Genomic DNA, 18,966 nt, shown 5'->3' on the forward strand with positions numbered 1-18,966 from the left:
AGGATGTTGAGGTGGGAGAGCTATTTTGATAGGGAGGCCAGGGAAGGAGATAACATTGAGCCTCAGACCTGTATGAAGGAGAAAGACCATGTGGAAAAACTTTGCTAGCAGAGAGAAAGCAGCTGGTGTAAAGTCCTGGAGGCCAGAGCATGCTTGGCAAGTGAGAGAAGGAAACAGAAAAGCAACTCCTCATTTGATTTGGAGTCGCTTTTTTATTCCAAGTGTTCTGGGAAACCCACTGGAGAGTTTTGAGCCTAGGAGTAACGCGATCAGGTTTGCATTTTAAAAGGATCAGTCTTGGGGCGCCTGGGTGGCTCAGTTGTTTAAGCGACTGCCTTCGGCTCAGGTCATGATCCTGGAGTCCCGGGATCGAGTCCCACATCGGGCTCCCTGCTCGGCGGGGAGTCTGCCTCTCCCTCTGACTCTCCCCCTCTCATGCTCTCTATCACTATCTCTCTCAATAAATAAATAAAAATCTTAAAAAAAATAAAAATAAAAGGATCAGTCTTGCTGGGGGGAGAGTAGGTCGAAGTGGGCAGAAGTAGAGGTAAGGATTCTGGTTAGGAGACCGGGGTAATAATCCCCTTGGGACATAGGTAATGGTGGCTTCATTAGAGAAGGGGACAAATACATATTCTGATTATAGTTTCAAGGTGGGGGAGGGGACGGGATGTGCTGAAGGATACAGTGTGTGGGGTATGAGAGGCAGAACACAAGGATGACTTTAAGGTTTTTTTGGTTTGAGCAGCTGGAAAGATGGAATTGCCATTTGTTGACTGAGATAGTGGGGTGAGTGAAGAAGCAAGAGTTCTCTTTTGGACTTAGGTTTTAGATGGTTATTTATGTCTGGAAATATATGAGTGGTTGAGTTGAGAGATGAGGTCTGTTTGAGGGGGGGAGGTATGTGATGTGAGTCCAGAGTATAGAGTTAATTGATCTAAGGATAAGGAGGCAGGCAGGTCAAGAAAATTTAGTTTGAGAGGTGGGAGTTTCTAGAATTTTTTGGTGAGAGAGAGTGTGTGTTTGGGGGGGTGAGGTGGGGCGAACCTGAGTTTTCAGGCCTATTTCAGGTGTGGGGTTTTATGTGGTTGGGGGAGGGGGCATTGTGAGGCATTAGCAAGCATTGGTCTGAGGACCCAAGGCATCTGAAGTGGAAGATTGGGAATTAAATGGTGAAAATGGGCCTGAGGACATAGGTGGGGCTGGTTGATTTTAGGGACTGCTATTTGTTTTTTGTTTTTTGTTTTTAAGATTTTATTTATTTATTTGAGAGAGAGAGAATGAGAGAGAGCATGAGAGGGAGGAGGGTCAGAGGGAGAAGCAGACTCCCCGCCGAGCAGGGAGCCCGATGCGGGACTCGATCCTGGGACTCCAGGATCATGACCTGAGCTGAAGGCAGTCGCTTAACCAACTGAGCCACCCAGGCGCCCCAGGGACTGCTATTTGAAGAAGGTTTGAGTGTTAGGAGGTCCTAAAGGGTTGGGAAAGAGATCCTAAGTGTATTAGAAGGGCTCATCCAAAGGGTTGGGGCAGCAGGTAGTTTTAAGGTAGGGCAAAGCTGGTGAAGATTAAGATGGAATGTAGTGAGAGAACTGTCAAGAAGGTAGGAATGATTCCTCTGAGGAGCAGTAAAGAATGATGGATGGGGGCTGCTGAAGAGGAGATGACCTAAGGGACAAATCAAAGTCAGGGTATAGAATTCTTGGGAAATGGGAGTTATTCTGAGGGAGTGGAGAGGTACCGAACTCAGTGGAGAACCTGAAAAGGATTGATTGAGCGTCCTGGGAGGGAAGGAAGGGGGGGTGATCTGTAATTTGGACCTCTGTATTTATAGACAATCTTGCAAAGTTTGTTAAAGTGCCTTCATGTCCATTTTTCTTTTTCTTTTTTTTTAAGATTTTATTTATTTATTTGACAGAGAGAGACACAGCGAGAGAGGGAACACAAGCGGGGGGGAATGGGAGAGAGAGAAGCAGGCCTCCTGCGGAGCAGGGAGCCCGATATGGGGCTCGATCCCAGGATCCTGGGATCATGACCCGAGCCGAAGGCAGACACTCAACGACTGAGCCACCCAGGCGCCCTCATGTCCATTTTTCAACCGAGTCTCATATCAGCTCTGAAGTAGGAAGAGCAGTGATTTCCCCTGTACAAATAGGAAGGAGGCTCCACAAAGCAAATTGACTTGCCTCTAGGGAAACTCCAGGTGGAATAGGAGAGCTCTGGAGTCTGGGGTTCTTTTGTAAGATGGAAGGTGGCCTAGGAATCAGCTGATTGCGTTCTGGCAACATTTTGTTGCTGATTCTGTGTGATGTTGGACCAAGGTTATCAGAGAACTGTAAAGGAGAGTATAATGGTCTAGAGGTTAAAAACTGGGTTGTATCTTCCATACACTGTTTTTAAAGATTTATTTATTTATTTGACAGAGAGAGAGATAGTGAGAGAGGGAACATAAGCAGGGGGAGTGGGAGAGGGAGAAACAGGCTTCCTGCCGAGCAGGAAGCCCGATCCGGGGCTCCATTCCAGGACCCTGGGATCATGATCTGAGTCGAAGGCAGATGCTTAACGACTGAGCCACCCAGGTGTCCCTTTCATACACTTTTAAATTTTTTGAAATTAGTTGCCAGCATTTAAAAATCTAGAGAATTGCCACATTTGAGACCATTTGAGCATCAGAAAAAAATTGGGGCGCCTGGCTGGCTGTTAGTGGAACATGACACTCTTGATTGGGGTTGTGAGTTCAAGCCCCACGTTGGATGTAGAGATTACTTAAAAATAAAGTCAAAAGATGGGCACCTGGATGGCTCAGTTGGTTGGGCGACTGCCTTCGGCTTGGGTCATGATCCTGGAGTCCCAGGATCGAGTCCTGCATCGGGCTCCCCGCTCAGTGGGGAGTCTGCTTCTCCCTCTGACCCTCCCCTCTCTCATGCTCTATCTCATTCTTTCTCTCAAATAAATAAATAAATAAAATCTTTTAAAAAAATAAAGTCAAAAGAAGGAAGAAAGGAGAGAGAACAAAATTGACTTAATTTAAAAATAATAATTTAGAATCCATAAGGCCAAGGAAATATTCAAACAAAGAAATTAAAAATGAGTTTATTGCCTTTGGAAGTGATTATTAATAATGTGCTTTCTGTGAAATAAGAACTTGAGTGTGTCATCGGTGAAGTTGTCCTGCTGACTATCTTTTATCCTAATCATACTTTCAGAGAACAGAGGAACAAATTAGAGAATATTGAGGTAATAAGATGTCCAGGATGTGGGACTTTTTTTTTTTTTCAAGATTTTATTTATTTACTTAGAGAGACAGCATGAGAGGGGAGAGGATCAGAGGGAGAAGCAGCCTCCCCACTGAGCCGGGAGCCCGACATGGGACTCGATCCCAGGACTCTGGGATCATGCACTGAGCCGAAGGCAGTCGCTTAACCAACTGAGCCACCCAGGCGCTCCTAGGATGTGGGACATTTTACAAGACAACTGTCCTGGTTCTATTACAAAAGTCAATGTCATGGAAGAACAAGGGAAAGGAGTGTTCTAGATTAAAAGAGCATAAAGAGATGAAGCCAGATGTAAGATGTAAACCTTGATTGGATCCTGGTTCAGAAAGAAAACTCCTAAAGAAACATCTTTTAGACAATAGTGGAAATTTGAATATTCAGTCCTATTAGGTGATATTTGAGAATTATTTTCTAGATGTGGTAATAGCAGGGTTCTGAAGGAGAATGCCATATTTTTGGAGATGCATGCTAGAGGTGTGAAATGCCATGATGTCCTATACGCATAAAAGGCAAAATGCTACCTATTCTTTTTACTTTATGTATGTTTCAAATTTTTATCACGAGAAGTTGGGAAAGAAATGTGATTCTCTTCCCTCCACCCCACCCCACCCCAGCCCTATGCCCCATGCCCCAATCTGGCAATTTCTGTTATTTCTGTCTTCTCTTGAAGAATAGAAAAGTCAGAACTTCCACACTGATTGGAGCTAAGTAGGGACTGCCTCTGACATGGCACAGGGTTCTCTAGGGATCCTCTATCAGTTCAACTTCACTCATTTGATATAATTGCCTGGCGCCTGTCAGCATGTGACTTTGCATTTCTTGCTATGGTACATAGCCCATTTTATGGATGAAGTTCAAGGAAGAGCGCAGACTCCCAAGGTCATGCACCAAGTAGATGGAAGTAGGAGTTGAATCTAAGTCACTCACTTCAGGTTCATACTCTCCCCCACTCCGGGTCATTTTTGACAACAGGGGCTCATTTTTTCGGTCAAATTAGTGTAAAGGAGGGTGTTGAAGCTGGCAGCTGTGTATGTTTTCAGAATGTGCTTCAGCGGTTTCTGCAATGGTTTTCACAACTAGGCCTGTCTGACTTTTCTTCCACTCAGCAGTAGTTTATCCCTTACCTAAGTAAGTATGAGGAAGGGAGGGAGGTTGACTGGAAAGAGCAAAATAGATGATAAGCTCCATGAGGAAAAGTGTTTTGTTTTGTTTTTAAAGATTTTATTATTTATTTATTTTATTTTTTTAAAAAGATTTTATTTATTTATTTGAGAGAGAGAGAGAATGAGAGACAGAGAGCACGAGAGGGAAGAGGACAGAGGGGGAAGCAGACCCCCCGCTGAGCAGGGAGCCCGATGTGGGACTCGATCCCGGGACTCCAGGATCATGACCTGAGCCGAAGGCAGTCACTTAACCAACTGAGCCACCCAGGAGCCCCTTAAAGATTTTATTTATTTATTTGACAGAGAGAGACACAGCGAGAGAGGGAACACAAGCAGGGGGAGTGGGAGAGGGAGAAGCAGGCTTCCTGCCGAGCAGGGAGCCCGATGTGGGACTCGATCCCAGGACCCTGGGATCATGACCTGAGCCGAAGGCAGACGCCTAACGACTGAGCCACCCAGGCGCCCCAGGAAAAGTGTTTTATAAATGTCTGATAACTAAAGGGATTTGACTGGTCTTACTAAATTTCTAGTGCTTGCAAGTTTGTAGACATTCAGATATATTTGTTGGATGAAATGACTGTACTTTGCAAAGATGTAGGAAGTCAAGAAACCTGGGTTCAATTCCCAGGTCTGCTAACCAGCTCTCTTGACCTTGGGTCAGTCTCACAGTTTGTTGGCCTTAAGTTCCACATCTGCAAAAAGGAGGGGTAAGTGTGACTACATTTTTTTTTTTTTTTTAAGATTTTATTTATTTATCAGAGAGAGAGAGACAGAGGCAGGCAGAGGGAGAAGCAGGCTCCCTGCTCAGCAAGGAGCCCGATGTGGGACTCGATCTCAGGACCCGGGGATCATGACCTGAGCTGAAGGCAGACGCTTAACCGACTGAGCCACCCAGGCGTCCCAGTGTGACTACATTTTTTTTTTTTTAAAGATTTTATTAATTTATTTGAGACAGAGAGAATGAGAAAGAGAGAGCACATGACAGGGGGGAGGGTCAGAGGCAGAAGCAGACTCCCTGCCGAGCAGGGAGCCCGATGCGGGACTCGATCCAGGGACTCCAGGATCATGACCTGAGCTGAAGGCAGTCGCTTAACCAACTGAGCCACCCAGGTGCCCCCAGTGTGACTACATTTTTAAGGACTCTTTCAACTCTGAAATTTTGACTTTACAAAAAAGGGACTTCAAAAATTTTCCTGTTTTCAGAGACTCATTATCCAACACTGCCAACTTCAGTTGGTTCCATAGTCACACATTTGCCATAGTTAGTGACGGAGAGCATACTGTGTTGTGGAGGCCAATCCTGATTGCTCATATAAGGACCAGTTTATTGTAGTGTTGATAGTGGTTGTTAAGTTTGAATCGCAACAGCAGAAATTCTTAGTTATTTAACCTTGGATACATTCCTTCTCTGTGCTTTAGTGTCCTCATTTGTCAAATGGAGATAATAGAATCTGTATTATAAGAGTGTTGAGAATTAAATGAGATAATGCATGGAGGTGCCTGGCGGGCTCAGTTGGAAGAGGATTCGACTCTTGATCTCGGGGTCATGAGTTTGAGCCCCACGTTGGGTGTAGAGATTGCTTAAATGAATAAAGACTTATAAAAAATGAGATAATGCATGAATAGTGCCTATGCTCATAGAGCACTTAGTAAATTATAGCTACAATTACTTGACAAGTATAAATCATGAGTAACAAAAGCAGGAAGCTACATAGGAAATAGGTTGAGATAAATAAAGCAAATGTAAAGTAAACATTAGTGGGATGAGTGGAGACTCCAGAAGGATGAGGAAGATTGTAGGGGGAGCAATCTTAAGTTCTGTTTTGGATTCTGACAAGACATTGAAGTAAATGTAATGAATGGGCAGTTAGATGGAGCAAGATTGTAGATTTATTTATTTATTTTTTAAAGTTTAGTTCGCTAACTTTTTTTTTTTTTAATATTTTATTTATTTGACAGAGAGAGACACAGCAAGAGAGGGAACACAAGCAGGGGGAGTGGGAGAGGGAGAAGCAGGCTCCCGCAGAGCAGGGAGCCCGATGCGGGGCTCCATCCCAGGACCCTGGGATCATGACCTGAGCCAAAGGCAGACGCTTAACGACTGAGCCACCCAGGCGCCCCTTCCTCTTGTATTCTGAATAAAATCCAAAGCTTTTAAAATCCATTGCCTTTCATGCTCTGCCTTGTCTGATCTTGGCTACAGCTCCCTGGTTCGCTTCGTTCAAGCTCTTGAATTTTTCTGTTCCTCAAATATGCTAAACCTCTCTCTGGCCTAGAGACTTTGTGCATACTTTTTACCCTACTTGAAATAGTCTTATAACCAGATTTTTGCATGACTCGTTATCACACATTAAAATCTCAATAAATGTGGTTCAAGTGTGAATTTGGTATAGTCTTAGGAATTTTTAACCATGAGTGGAATTCAGTTGGCTTGGCTTAACTTGTGGTATATATTGTGAATTCAAAGGTTGTGATAAAAAGGCTCTGGTTCCTTCCTTCTCAGAAATTTAAAAGGTATTCCTGTGGCAGTAGAAGGTAAGGATGAGAGAGCCTAATCAGCAAATATTTATTTAGAACCTGCTGTGTACAAGACAACATGGAGAAGATATTGAAAGAGGAAAAATCAGAGGTGCCTGGGTGGCTCAGTCGTTAGGCGTCTGCCTTCGGCTCAGGTCATGATCCCAGGGTCCTGGGATCGAGCACCGCATCGGGCTCCCTGCTTGGGCAGGAGCCTGCTTCTCCCTCTCCCACTCCCCCTGCTTGTGTTCCCTCTCTAGCTGTCTCTCTCTCTCTGTCAAATAAATAAAATAAAATCTTTAAAAAAAAAAAAAAGGAGGAAAAATCATAGATAGTGGTCAGAACTGTATTCCTATCCCAGTTCTGGCCACTCATGAGCTGTGAGAGCTTGGACACCTTTTCTGAGCCTCAGTTTTCTCCTTACTCCAGGCAGACTTGAATCCTTTCCTATGGAAACGTGATGGCCTATTCTGGGGTCTGTGGAGCCCTTTGGACTTCTTTTTTTTTTTTTTAAAGATTTTATTTATTTATTAATGAGAGATAGAGAGAGAGAGAGAGGCAGAGGGAGAAGCAGGCTCCCCGCTGAGCAGAGAGCCTGACGCGGGACTCGATCCCAGGACCCTGGGATCATGACCTGAGCCGAAGGCAGACGCTTAACCGACTGAGCCACCCAGGCATTCCAACCCTTTGGACTTCTAAGGCAAGAAATTGTATGCAATATTTAGGGTGTGTATGCTTTTATCCCCCAAAAGAGACATGGTGAAGAACTATAATCAGTTGTTGTTTCGAATTTTATTTTAAGTAGGCTTCATACCCAATATGGGGCTTGAACTCAGGACCCTGATGAGTCACGTGCTCTCCCGACTGAGCCAGCCAGGCGCCCCAGTAATCACGGTATCTCAGTGGAGTAGTATATGTAAGGTACCTAGTTCCATGCCTCAAACCCAGTGAGCCCTCTGTAGATGGTGATTATTGCCGTCGTGGCTCCCGGGGGGCTATATACGTAACATGTCGCAATGTGATTTTACGTTTATTTGTGGTATTGAGAGGCAATATGACTTGAAGAGGACAGACTTTGGAGCAGTATTTGCCATTTTGGAGGTGTGTGATCTTCGGCAAGTTCTTTAACAACTCTGTCCTCAATATCTTAGTTTCCTGTTGCTGCTGTAACAATGACCACAAACTTAGTGGCTTAAAACAATACAAATTTATTCTCTTACAGTTCTGGAGGTCAGAAGTCTGAAATCAGTTTCACTGGGCTAAAATCAAGGTGTTGACAGGGACATGTTCCCCTGTGGAGGCTCTAGGGGAAAGTCTTTTTGCCTGACTTTTCTAGCATGTAGAAGCCACCTGTGTTCCTTAGCTTGTGGCCCCTTCATTTCCAAAGCCAGCAGCATAGCATCTTCTGACCCTTCTGCCTCCCTCTTTTTTTTCTTTTTAAGGTTTTATTTATTTATTTGACAGAGAGAGACACACACAGAGAGGGAACACAAGCAGGGGGAGTGGGAGAGGGAGAAGCAGGCTTCCCACTGAGCAGGGAGCCTGATGCGGGGCTCGATCCCAGGATCCTGGGATCCTGACCTGAGCCCAAGGCAGATGTTTAACGACTGAGCCACCCAGCGCCCCTTTTCTGCCTCCCTCTTATTAAGGACCCTTGTGATTACTTGGGCCCACCCAAGTAATAATCTAGGTTAATTTCCCCATTTCAGAATCTTAATTTAATTACACCTAAGGTCCTTTCGTCATGTAAAGTAATTTATTCACAGGTCCCAGGGATTAGAGCATGGACATCTGCAGTGGTAGGGGGGAAGGGAGAGATGGACACATTTTGTCTACTACAGCTTTCTTATCTGCAAAATGAGAGTAACAGTGCCTTTCTGGCAGAGGTTTTTATTTTTTTATTTGACATAGAGCACAAGCAGGGGGAGCATCAGGCAGAGGGAGAGAGAGAAGCAGGTTCTCTGCCGAGCAAGGAGCTGGACCAGGGCTGGATCCCAGGACCCTGGGATCATGACCCAGGCCGAAGGCAGACGCTGAAGGCAGACGTCCAACCGATGGAGCCACCCAGGTGCCCCTTTCTGGCAGAGTTAATACACATACATTGCTTAGAACAGTGCTTGGCATACAGTAACAGCTTAATAAGTGTTACCTTTTATTATCTTATTCTTTCTAATGGCTACCTCGTTTTCTATAGTGTGTGTGCACCAGAGCAGTGTGGCCTCAGAGTCCACCATTTGAATCGCTCTCCCTTATTATTGCCCTTATCAACTAGCTGATTATTAGCGACTTCCTAGCTGTGTATCCTTGGATAAGCTAGTGAACTTCTTTGTGCCTGTTTTCTCAGCTGCAAAAAAGGGATAAGAAGATAACCAGCTCATAAGATTGTCATGAGGATTAAATAACATAATACATGTAAAGAGTGTGTAGCATGTAGTGAGTCTTCAATAAATGTTAGCTATTATTATTTTATTATGTACCAGATTTATGTAATTCTGCTGATGGACACTTGGATTTCTTTTGGTATATCTATTAATCCAGTACTGTTCCAGTAACAGTATACTAAGTGCCAAGCACAGTCATAGATGCTAGGGATACGATGGTTTCTGGAGCTTACATTCAAATGGAGGAGGCAGTGAACATATAAACATAGAGTGTAATTCCAGATAGAAGAGGGTGTGGACATAAATTTGGATTAGGTGGCCAGTGTGGACTTCTAAGGTGGTGACAGTTGAGTTGAGACCTAAAGAATTGACTAATGCTCATGTCCTAAGGCTGGAGCCAGGCTGTAGGCAATTAGCAGCCTGGAGAGTATGATGAGCCTGAGATGGGAGGAGTTCGCAGGGCTTTGGGTAAGGAACTTTTTTTTTTTTTTTTAAGATTTTATTTATTCATTTGAGACAGAGATAGAGCATGAGCAGGGAGAGAGGCAGAGGGAGAGGGAGAAGCAGGCTCCTCGCTGAGCCAGGAGCCCGATGTGGGGCTCGATCCCAGGACCCTGGGATCATGACCTGAGCTGAAGGCAGACGCTTCACGATCTGAGCCACCCAGGCGCCCCGGCTTTGGGTAAGGAACTTGCATAGGGAACCATTCAACGGTTTGAGCAGGAGAGGGTCATAATCTGGTTTAAAAGATCTCTCTTCCTGGGGGCGCCTGGGTGGCTCAGTTGGTTGAGCGACTGCCTTCGGCTCGGGTCATGGTCCCGGAGTCCCGGGATCGAGTCCCGCATCGGGCTCCCTGCTCGGCGGGGAGTCTGCTTCTCCCTCTGACCCTCCCCCCTCTCATGCTCTCTGTCTCTCATTCTCTCTGTCTCAAATAAATAAATAAAATCTTAAAAAAAAAAAATAAATAAAAGATCTCTCTTCCTGAGATGGGGACAGCAGACTGTAGGGGGCAAGAGTGGAAGCAGGGAGACCAGTTATAAAGCTGTTGTAGTTTTGGAGGTGAGAAATGGTGGTGGCTGTGGAGGCGGAGGGAGGCGGATGGGTGCTGCTGCTGTGAATAGATTTGTACATGATTTTGGTGCACCCCTGAGTATTTCTGCAGGATTCATTCCTAGAAGGGGAGTTGCTGCATCAGAGTATGAATAATAATAGCTGACATGTATTAAGTGCTGACTGTGTGCCAGGCGCTACTTTAAGTGCATTTCCTGTAATTGAGCCACACGTTAGCTGTAAGCTCAGGGCCTCTAGCATAGTTAAGGATTAAAAATACAAACATGATAGTCACTGTTGATGGCAGCTGAATAAAAAAACCTTCCAAGCAGGGGCACCTGGGTGGCTCAGTTGGTTAAGCGTCTAACTCTTGGTTTTGGCCAAGGTCAAGATCTTGGGGTCCTGGGATCCAGCCCTGCGTAGGGCTCCCTGCTCAGCAGGGAGTCTGCTTCTCCCTCTCCCTCTGCCCCTCCTCCCACTGACGCTCTCCCTCCCCCCCCCTAAATAAATAAATAAGTGAGTAAGGAAGTAAAATCTTCAGAGGTAGAAGAAAACCCCTTCCAAGCAGTCAGAGTCTAGAGCTCTGTAGGAGGTAGGGACTTGGGAGAGGCTGCGTGGCTAAATGTGAGTTTTTGTCGGAGGCATTTGTAAGCTGCAGTGCACCAAGAGCCTAGAGGAGGGCGTGCTCACTTGAGTCTGCTGTGGGAAGAGGGACTTTTTGAGGGAATGGGATTTGAATTGGGGTTTGAAGTCTGGGGAAAAGCTCGACTAGGCCTAGAGGGGAAAAGAGTGCATTTCAGGTGTGTGGAATGCTGTGATCTGAAGTCGGCAGGTGGGAAATGGAAGGCATGTCTGGGAGGGAGGAATCTGGTGCTGGTGGGAGAGACAGCTGCGAAAGTGGGAGACAATACTGAAGGCCTTTAAATGCCAGCTTTAGAAATTTTCTGTCAGATTTTTTTTTGAAAATCGGGAACCCACCTATCACTGAACCCCTTTGGGGTTTTATTTTGTTGTTGTTATTTTTTTTTTTAAAGATTTTATTTTATTTTATTTTATTTTAAAGATTTTATTTATTTATTTGAGAGAGAGAATGAGAGAGAGCAGGAGAGGGGGGAGGGTCAGAGGGAGAAGCAGACACCCTGCTGAGCAGGGAGCCCGATGCGGGACTCGATCCTGAGACTCCAGGATCATGACCTGAGCGAAGGCAGTCGCTTAACCAACTGAGCCACCCAGGCGCCCTTTAAAGATTTTATTTATCTGAGCGAGAGAATGAGAGAGAGAGCACATGAGAGGGGGGAGGGTCAGAGGGAGAAGCAGACACCCTGCTGAGCAGGGAGCCCGATGCGGGACTTGATCCAGGGACTCCAGGATCATGACCTGAGCTGAAGGCAGTCGCTTAACCAACTGAGCCACCCAGGCGCCCTCATTTTTTGTTTTTTAAAGATTTTTATTTGTTTGAGAGATGGGGGGAGAGCTCACGAGTAGGGGGAGGGGCAGAGGGAGAGAGACAAGCAGACTCCCTGCTGAGTGTGGAGCCCAACGATGGATCCTAGGACCCTGAGATCATGAGCTGAACCTAACATCAGACGCTTAAGAGACTGAGCCACCCATATGCCCCTTGTTTTTTGTTATAAGTAGGCTTCATGCCTAGCATGGAGCCCAGTGTGGGGCTTGAACTCACAACCCTAAGATCAAGACCTGAGCTGAGATCAAGAGTCGGACATCTAACCGACTTAGCCACCCAGGCGCCCTGTCACCGAGCCCTTTGGTAATAATTAGGGTAATGGGGTTGAGAAGTTCAGTAAGTCCAAGTAACATATATTGAGCATCCATTATGTGCCAGGGATTATGCTAGATGCTTTTGCACACATTTTGCCAGGTTGTTAAGGAGATTAATCGACATGAAATCACATTTGGTATCCTCATTTTACAGATGAAAAAACTGAAGTTTATTTTATTTTTTATTTTTTATTTTTTTAAAGATTTTATTTATTTATTTGAGACAGAGAGAATGAGAGACAGCATGAGAGGGAGGAGGGTCAGAGGGAGACGCAGACTCCCTGCCGAGCAGGGAGCCCGATGCGGGACTCGATCCTGGGACTCCAGGATCATGACCTGAGCCGAAGGCAGTCGCTTAACCAACTGAGCCACCCAGGCGCCCCAAAACTGAAGTTTAGAGTGATTGTGTGGCTTGTCCAGATCACCCAGTTGGGAAGTGGTAGAATTCAAACCTAATTCTTCAGACCTAGAGGGCATTTAGTGATTGGCAGTGCCCATTGCTGAAAGAACAGCAAAGAGAACAGAGCCTGAGAAGAATTTAGTGGGTGTAGGGATTAGAGGCCTATTGTTTGAAGATAAAATTTCCCAGGGGAGAGCTGGGCTATTCTAGCTGTATCCTTGAAGTACTGGAGCAGCCAAACAGGACAAAAAACCCGGAACTTGGCACCCTGGAATTCCAGGTGGGGCAGTATTGGGTCCAGGTGAAGGGAAGACTTATAGATTAACAGTGACAGCAGAGGTCTGGAAGGTACAGCTAAATGCAAGGATGCTCAGCCTTGCTGATGTCCAAAGGTTTGGTATGTGTACTCTTCTTTTTGGAAACATTGTCTATTATATGCGCTGATTCTGGAGGGATAGGAGCTCCTCTGGAAAGTCACATAGCTTTTCTTCCTCCTTCCACCCACTGGTATAAATCTCTGATAAGCATAGTACTCATTGCTAGCATCTCTGTTATTTACTTTGCTTGTATTTTGTAAGCCCTCTTCCCAATTCCCTTCTGTTGTAGTGAAGTGGAATTGTCACTTGAAAGGCTTGTGTCGGGGCGCCTGGGTGGCTCAGTCGTTAAGCGGCTGCCTTCGGCTCAGGTCGTGGTCCCAGGGTCCTGGGATCGAGCCCCGCATCAGGTTCCCTGCTCGGCGGAGAGCCTGCTTCTCCCTCTCCCTCTCTCTGCTGCTCTGCCTACTTGTGCTCTCTCTCTCTGTGTTAAATAAATAAAAATCTTTAAAAAAAAAAAAAAAAAAAAAAAAAAAAAAAAAGAAAGGCTTGTGTCTGCTAGCCTGTGGTTGGCAGTGGGAGAGCCCGATAATGGAGAAGCTGAAACCCAGACATACGCCTTTGAAGGAAATATTGTCAGTATACTCCACCCCCCCGCCCCATTTTACCCTTGGGTTGTATTAGCGAAAGAAATCCGGTATCTGGGGCCCCGGGGTGGCTCAGTCGTTAAGTGTCTGCCTTCGGCTCGGGTCATGGTCCCAGGGTCCTGGGATCGAGCCCCGCATCGGGCTCCCTGCTCAGCGGGGAGCCTGCTTCTCCCTCTCCCACTCCCTCTGCTTGTGTTCCCTCTCTCGCTCTGTCTCTCTTTGTCAAATAAATAAATAAATTCTTAAAAAAAAAAAAAAATCTGGTATCTGCTGGTATCAAGAATCAGTGCAGGATCCTATTTTGTCAGCCACCATCCTCGTTAAAGATTTCTAGTCTAATTACATGCAAGTATCCATAATTATTAGTACCATTTTTAGAAGAACTTCTACATGTTCTCCCTAATACTAGTGCAAGTTGAAAATCGACTCATTTCATAAAGTTTTAAAAAAAATTTATTCATTTATTTGCCAGAGAGAGAGAGTGAGCGAGCACAAGCAGGGTGAGTGGTAGGCAGAGGGAGAAGCAGGCTCCCCCCTGAGCAGGGAGCCCGACGCAGAGCTCCATCCCAGGACCCCAGCATCATGACCTGAGCTGAAGGCAGACACTTTACCAACTGAGCCACCCAGGCGTCCCCTCATTTCATAAATTAAGAGCAGACTCCTTGGCCAGCCAAACTTGAATTTATGTGAGATTGTTCTTAGTTCTCACTGATACTTTTCAGTGTGAAATAGTCATACATTTGCTGCAAAAATATTAATGGGTTTGATTATAGGGTACTGCCCAAGATCCTGATGGGGTTTCATAATAAATGATGTAAATTCTATTTCTTTTTTCAAATCCAAAAGATTCTGATTCTGAAACCCTCTGGTTCAAGGAATTTCAGATATGATACCATGGACCTATACTGCCTTTCACTGACCTCGGAGTTAAGTCCAGACTTCTTTTTTTTTTTTTAATGGAACTGCATGCAGGGTGTGGATTTTCTTTTCTTTCTTTTTTTTTTCTTTTTAATTTTTTAATCAGAGCGAGAGAGCGAGCACAAGCAGGGGGAGTGGCAGGCAGAGGGAGAAGCAAGCTCCCTGCTGAGCAAGGAGCCTGATGAGACTCGATCCCAGGACCTTAGGATTATGACCTGAGCCGAAGGCAGCTACTTAACTGGCTGAGCCACCCAGGCATACCCAGACTTCTTTTTTTTTTTTTAAAGATTTTATTTATTTTAGAACACATGCATGAATGTGTGGAGGGAGGAACAGAGAAAGAGGGAGGGAGAGGGACAAGCAGACTCCTCACTGAGCATGGAGCCCATCTCAGGGCTCAGTCTCAAAACCTCGAGATCCTGACCTGAGCTGAAATCAAGAGTCAGTTGCCCAACTGACTTGAGCCATCCAGGCTCCACTAAGTCCAGATTTTTTGAGACAGCTGGACCTCTGACTACCTTTTTTAAATCTCATCTTTTGTGACTTTACAGACTAGAATGATCCAAACACTTTCCAAATACACCCTCTTTCATGCCACTCTGTTTTTGCTCATACTACCCCTTTTCACCTTTTCTTCTGCTGTCATACTAGTCCAAGCCTTCATTCTCGGTCTCCTTAACTCTGACACTCCTCCCCCTCCAAGAGTCCATCCCCCCATGGCTTTCTATTGTGCTTAGATAAAATTCAGCCCTTACAGTGCCTGTAAGAGCCTTCATGATGTGGCCCTGGTTCTGTGACCCACCTCCTACTGTTCTTCCCTTTGCTCACTGTTCTTCAGCCAGTGTCCTTTCTGTCTCCAAAACATGCCAAGCACTCGTCTGCTTCAGGGCTTTTATACTTGCCGTTTTTGTACTTGCTCTTCTCCCAAATATGTGTATATTCGTCCTTCATTTCATTTTGATTTTTGCTCAGCACCTTCTCAGAAAGGTCTTCATGATCAGTCTGAGTAAAATAGCATCCTCCATCATTCTTGATCTATATCCTGCTTGATTTTCATCACTTTTTTTGTTGTTGTTCTAAGTAAGCTCTTCTACACCCAACTTGGGGCTTGAACTCGTGACCCTGAGATCAAGAGTCACTCTACCGACTGAGCCAGCCAGGCCTCCCTGACTTTCATCACTTTTTGACATAATCCTATATCTTTGTCTATCTTGTCCATAAAATAAAAGCTCCAGGAGGGCAGGGAGTATGTCTGTCTTGTTCACTGCTGTATTTCTATACCTTAAAAGGGTGCCTGGCATAGTAGGTGCTCAATAAATATTTGTTGAATGAATTGTTCTTTGCAGGATGGATTAGAGCCTGTCTCTTTGCTAGATTTTAGGCCATGATGCTTCCGTGCATTTAATGCAAACCGAAATTACTTCACTGTTATTTTGACTTGTTTTTCAATGATTCGGGGAAACTTCCACTGTCCTCTGTCACCTGGTTAACAGTGTCTGCCTTATAGGCTGCGGGCCTCCCGGGTGCTTCTTGTCGGCATGAAAGGACTCGGGGCTGAAATTGCCAAGAATCTCATTCTGGCAGGAGTGAAAGGACTGACCATGTTGGATCCTGAACAGGTGAGATGTTCGGCCACCTCATCACTCTTCCTTCACGGTCTCCCCTCTTCAGTATGAAACCCTTGGAGGTTTTGTGAATCCCTACGTGCCCCTGCAGGCTGTGAATGGAGGACTGGCATTAGTGGAGCTGTGGCCTTTGGCCTCATGGCACTGGCATGACCTAGGTGGTCGACCAATGAGACTCCTCTGTCTCCTCCTAGAGCTTACCTGTCGGTAAAGTGTAGTTAATCTCTCCCTTGGAGGGTGACTTTGAGGAGGAGAGGGGTGGTTTTGTTACGGTAGAGCTAGCTTTCACAGCCCCAGTGATTCTGCTTTAGAAGGTCTGAGATGTGGCTCAGGAATATATACATTTGAAAGGTATCCCAGAAGAGCTTCACTGTAGACCGTACATAGCCATTAGTTTGGAAAACAGTAGATCAGAGAGAATGGATGCAGACTGCTTAGCATGGTGCTGGCACATAATGAACATCCGGTAATTAATAATTATATGACATACCATTTAATTGATAATATAATAGTCTTTCTCATCTCCTATGTAGATTTCTCTGACCAGTTTTTCCAAGGTGAAAATAACTTCTTTCTCTATATTCTCATGCTTCAATGTTTTTTCTTTTATAGAAAATTTCAAATATATACAAAAGTAGAGAGAATAACATTTGACACCCCATCTATCTGACTTTTACAGATAACTATATATATATATATATTTTTTTTTTGGTCTATTTTTTGGGATGGTATTTTAAAGCAAATTCTAGAAATCATGTCGTTGTTCTTTAAGGTAAAATACTTGAAAGGTTGTGTCATCACATGATACTATTTGTGTCTTTCCTTTTAGGCAGTGAACATGCTAAGTACCACACAGAGTGAGGTATGGGCTCTGTGGAAGAAAGCAAATGTTGATGAAACTCTTTAAAGCTCATCTCCTTTGGGTTTCAGAGAAAAGTAATATCAGGATTTAAAAAAAATTCTCCTGCAATGAAGAGAAACGTGGGTTAGCTCACTTAATATCACAGTCACAAATTGATTTTTGACTTGAATTCAAAACCTTCTAAGGAAAGAAAATTCCTGCAAGCAAACTGCCAGATTATTAACCGGCTGAACACTTGCAGTTTTGACATCTTCCCAACCACAGTGCCCCCTAGAGGCGTTTGGAGGGAGAATTTGTTTGCAGTGGAGAGAGGGTACGAGCGGAGAGCCAGGGAAGGATGGTTCCCCAAACGTGGAGGCCCTCGGTGTGGGAAAATGAAACCAGATGGGGATGATGACTTCCTCATCTGGTTGCGAGAGTCTGAGAATGGGGAACGATGATATAATACTGAGGCGTGTGTGATGGAGGGTTGTTGCTGCCTCAGGACAGTGAGTGCCACCCAGTGCTGGAGTGAACAGGCTGACCATTATCCGTCTTCCACCTACCTTCCACTGCAAAGCCTAATTCCTCTGACTGGTTTTCAAGGCCTAACACAGTGGTTCTCAGTCCCATCTGTGCTTTGAGTATTTGGGGGAATTGTTAAAAATAAAAGTTCTCCAGATGAGTCTAAAAGTCAGGGAGGGTTGAGAACCACTGACTTCGTGTAACCTGGGCCCAGTGAACTTACCCAGCCAGACTCCCACCTCATAAATTTATGGACACACTTTGGTTGTTCTGCCTTTTGCAATTTGCTTGTGCTTTTTAACCCCCGGACTAGGAACATCCCAGGGAGACCATGCTACCTAGTGCAAAAGCTCTGGAATTTTGCAGACTTGGACTCAGATCCCACCCCTTCAAGCTGGGCGAGAGGCTTAACCTCTCAGGGACTCATTTGCTATCTATCTATCTATCTTTATTTTTTCTAGTAATCTCTGTACCCAGTGTGGGGCTCAAACTTGCAACGCTGAGATTAAGAGTCTCATGTTCTACCAACTGAGCCAGCCAGGTGCCCCTCAGTTTGCTCATCTGTAAATCAAGGATGTTAATTCCTGCCCTTCAGAGTTCAGAGTGTTTTATTTTGTTTACATCAACAAATACCCAAGAGTACCTGCTGGCTACCCTATCTAGACACTTGTGATACAAAGATGCACAAAATTTGGTTCCCATTCTCAAGGTTTCTTTAGAAACCAGAGCAGGCTCCTTGACTCAGGTTGTGATAGGGGGACACAAAAGGCTTCCTGGAGCTGTGATCTTAGCTGAGGCTTAAGGAACAAGTAGAGATTTCTCAAGTGGGGCCGTGTTTTAGGCAGGAAACATTAGCAGTGGCATAGAATAGCATGGTAGAAATAGAATATAGCAAGCAGTGCTATTTGGTGTTTTTAGAATGAGAAGCCCAAAATGGGGGGGTGGTGTCCAGGTTGTAGGTAAGGTCTAAATCGTGAAGGCCCTGCTAGTAAGCCTTGCTGTAAGCTTGTACTCATCCTCTGGGTGGCAAGGATTCATTAAAGAGTTTCAAATGTGGGATGGGTGACCTGGTCGATTTCAGGCCTTCTGTAGAACAGTAGTTACTGTATATGATTTGCACAAGATACAGGACAGAAGACCACTTAGAAGGCTGCTTTAGTCGGTTAGGTGAGAGATGAAAAGGGTCTGAGTAATAGCACTAGTGATAGAAAAGACAAGAAGCACATAAGAGGTGAAAAATACAAGGTGGTAGAATCAGTAGGATCATATACAGGAGCATAGGGAAAGCAAGGAATCACTGTAGTAGCAGATACTTCCTGAAGGTGCTGGATACTGTTCTAAGAGCTGTAGTTGTATCTCATTTAGTTCTCACAACTGTGAGATGGAGGCATTGTCATCCCTATTTTACAGATAAGAAAAAAGAGGAAAGGGAAATGAATTGGTGGCCCACTCAAGGTCATAGTAGTTGGTGGTATGACCAGCACCCAGGGAGTCTGACTGTTAGTAGAGCCCATGCTCTTAGCCACCTCGT

At 45.0% G+C, this 18,966-nt stretch overlaps 1 protein-coding gene across 3 annotated transcripts in view; it reads left to right on the forward strand.

Moving 5' to 3' along the window:
- The window catches only part of SAE1 (SUMO1 activating enzyme subunit 1), a 79,954-nt gene that overhangs the window by 1,328 nt on the left and 59,660 nt on the right, over nucleotides 1-18,966 (forward strand). For all 3 annotated transcript variants that reach the window (XM_045891817.3, XM_064580851.1, XM_045891816.2), the window contains exon 2: nucleotides 15,952-16,063. In XM_045891817.3, the coding sequence (XP_045747773.1) occupies nucleotides 15,952-16,063 (112 nt within the window). The remainder of the gene's footprint in view (nucleotides 1-15,951; nucleotides 16,064-18,966) is intronic.

This window comes from Mirounga angustirostris, unplaced genomic scaffold (genome assembly GCF_029215605.1).
Source record: "Mirounga angustirostris isolate CCGP_5_RB_7025 unplaced genomic scaffold, mMirAng1.0.hap1 SCAF_16, whole genome shotgun sequence".
Classification (NCBI taxonomy): domain Eukaryota; kingdom Metazoa; phylum Chordata; class Mammalia; order Carnivora; family Phocidae; genus Mirounga; species Mirounga angustirostris.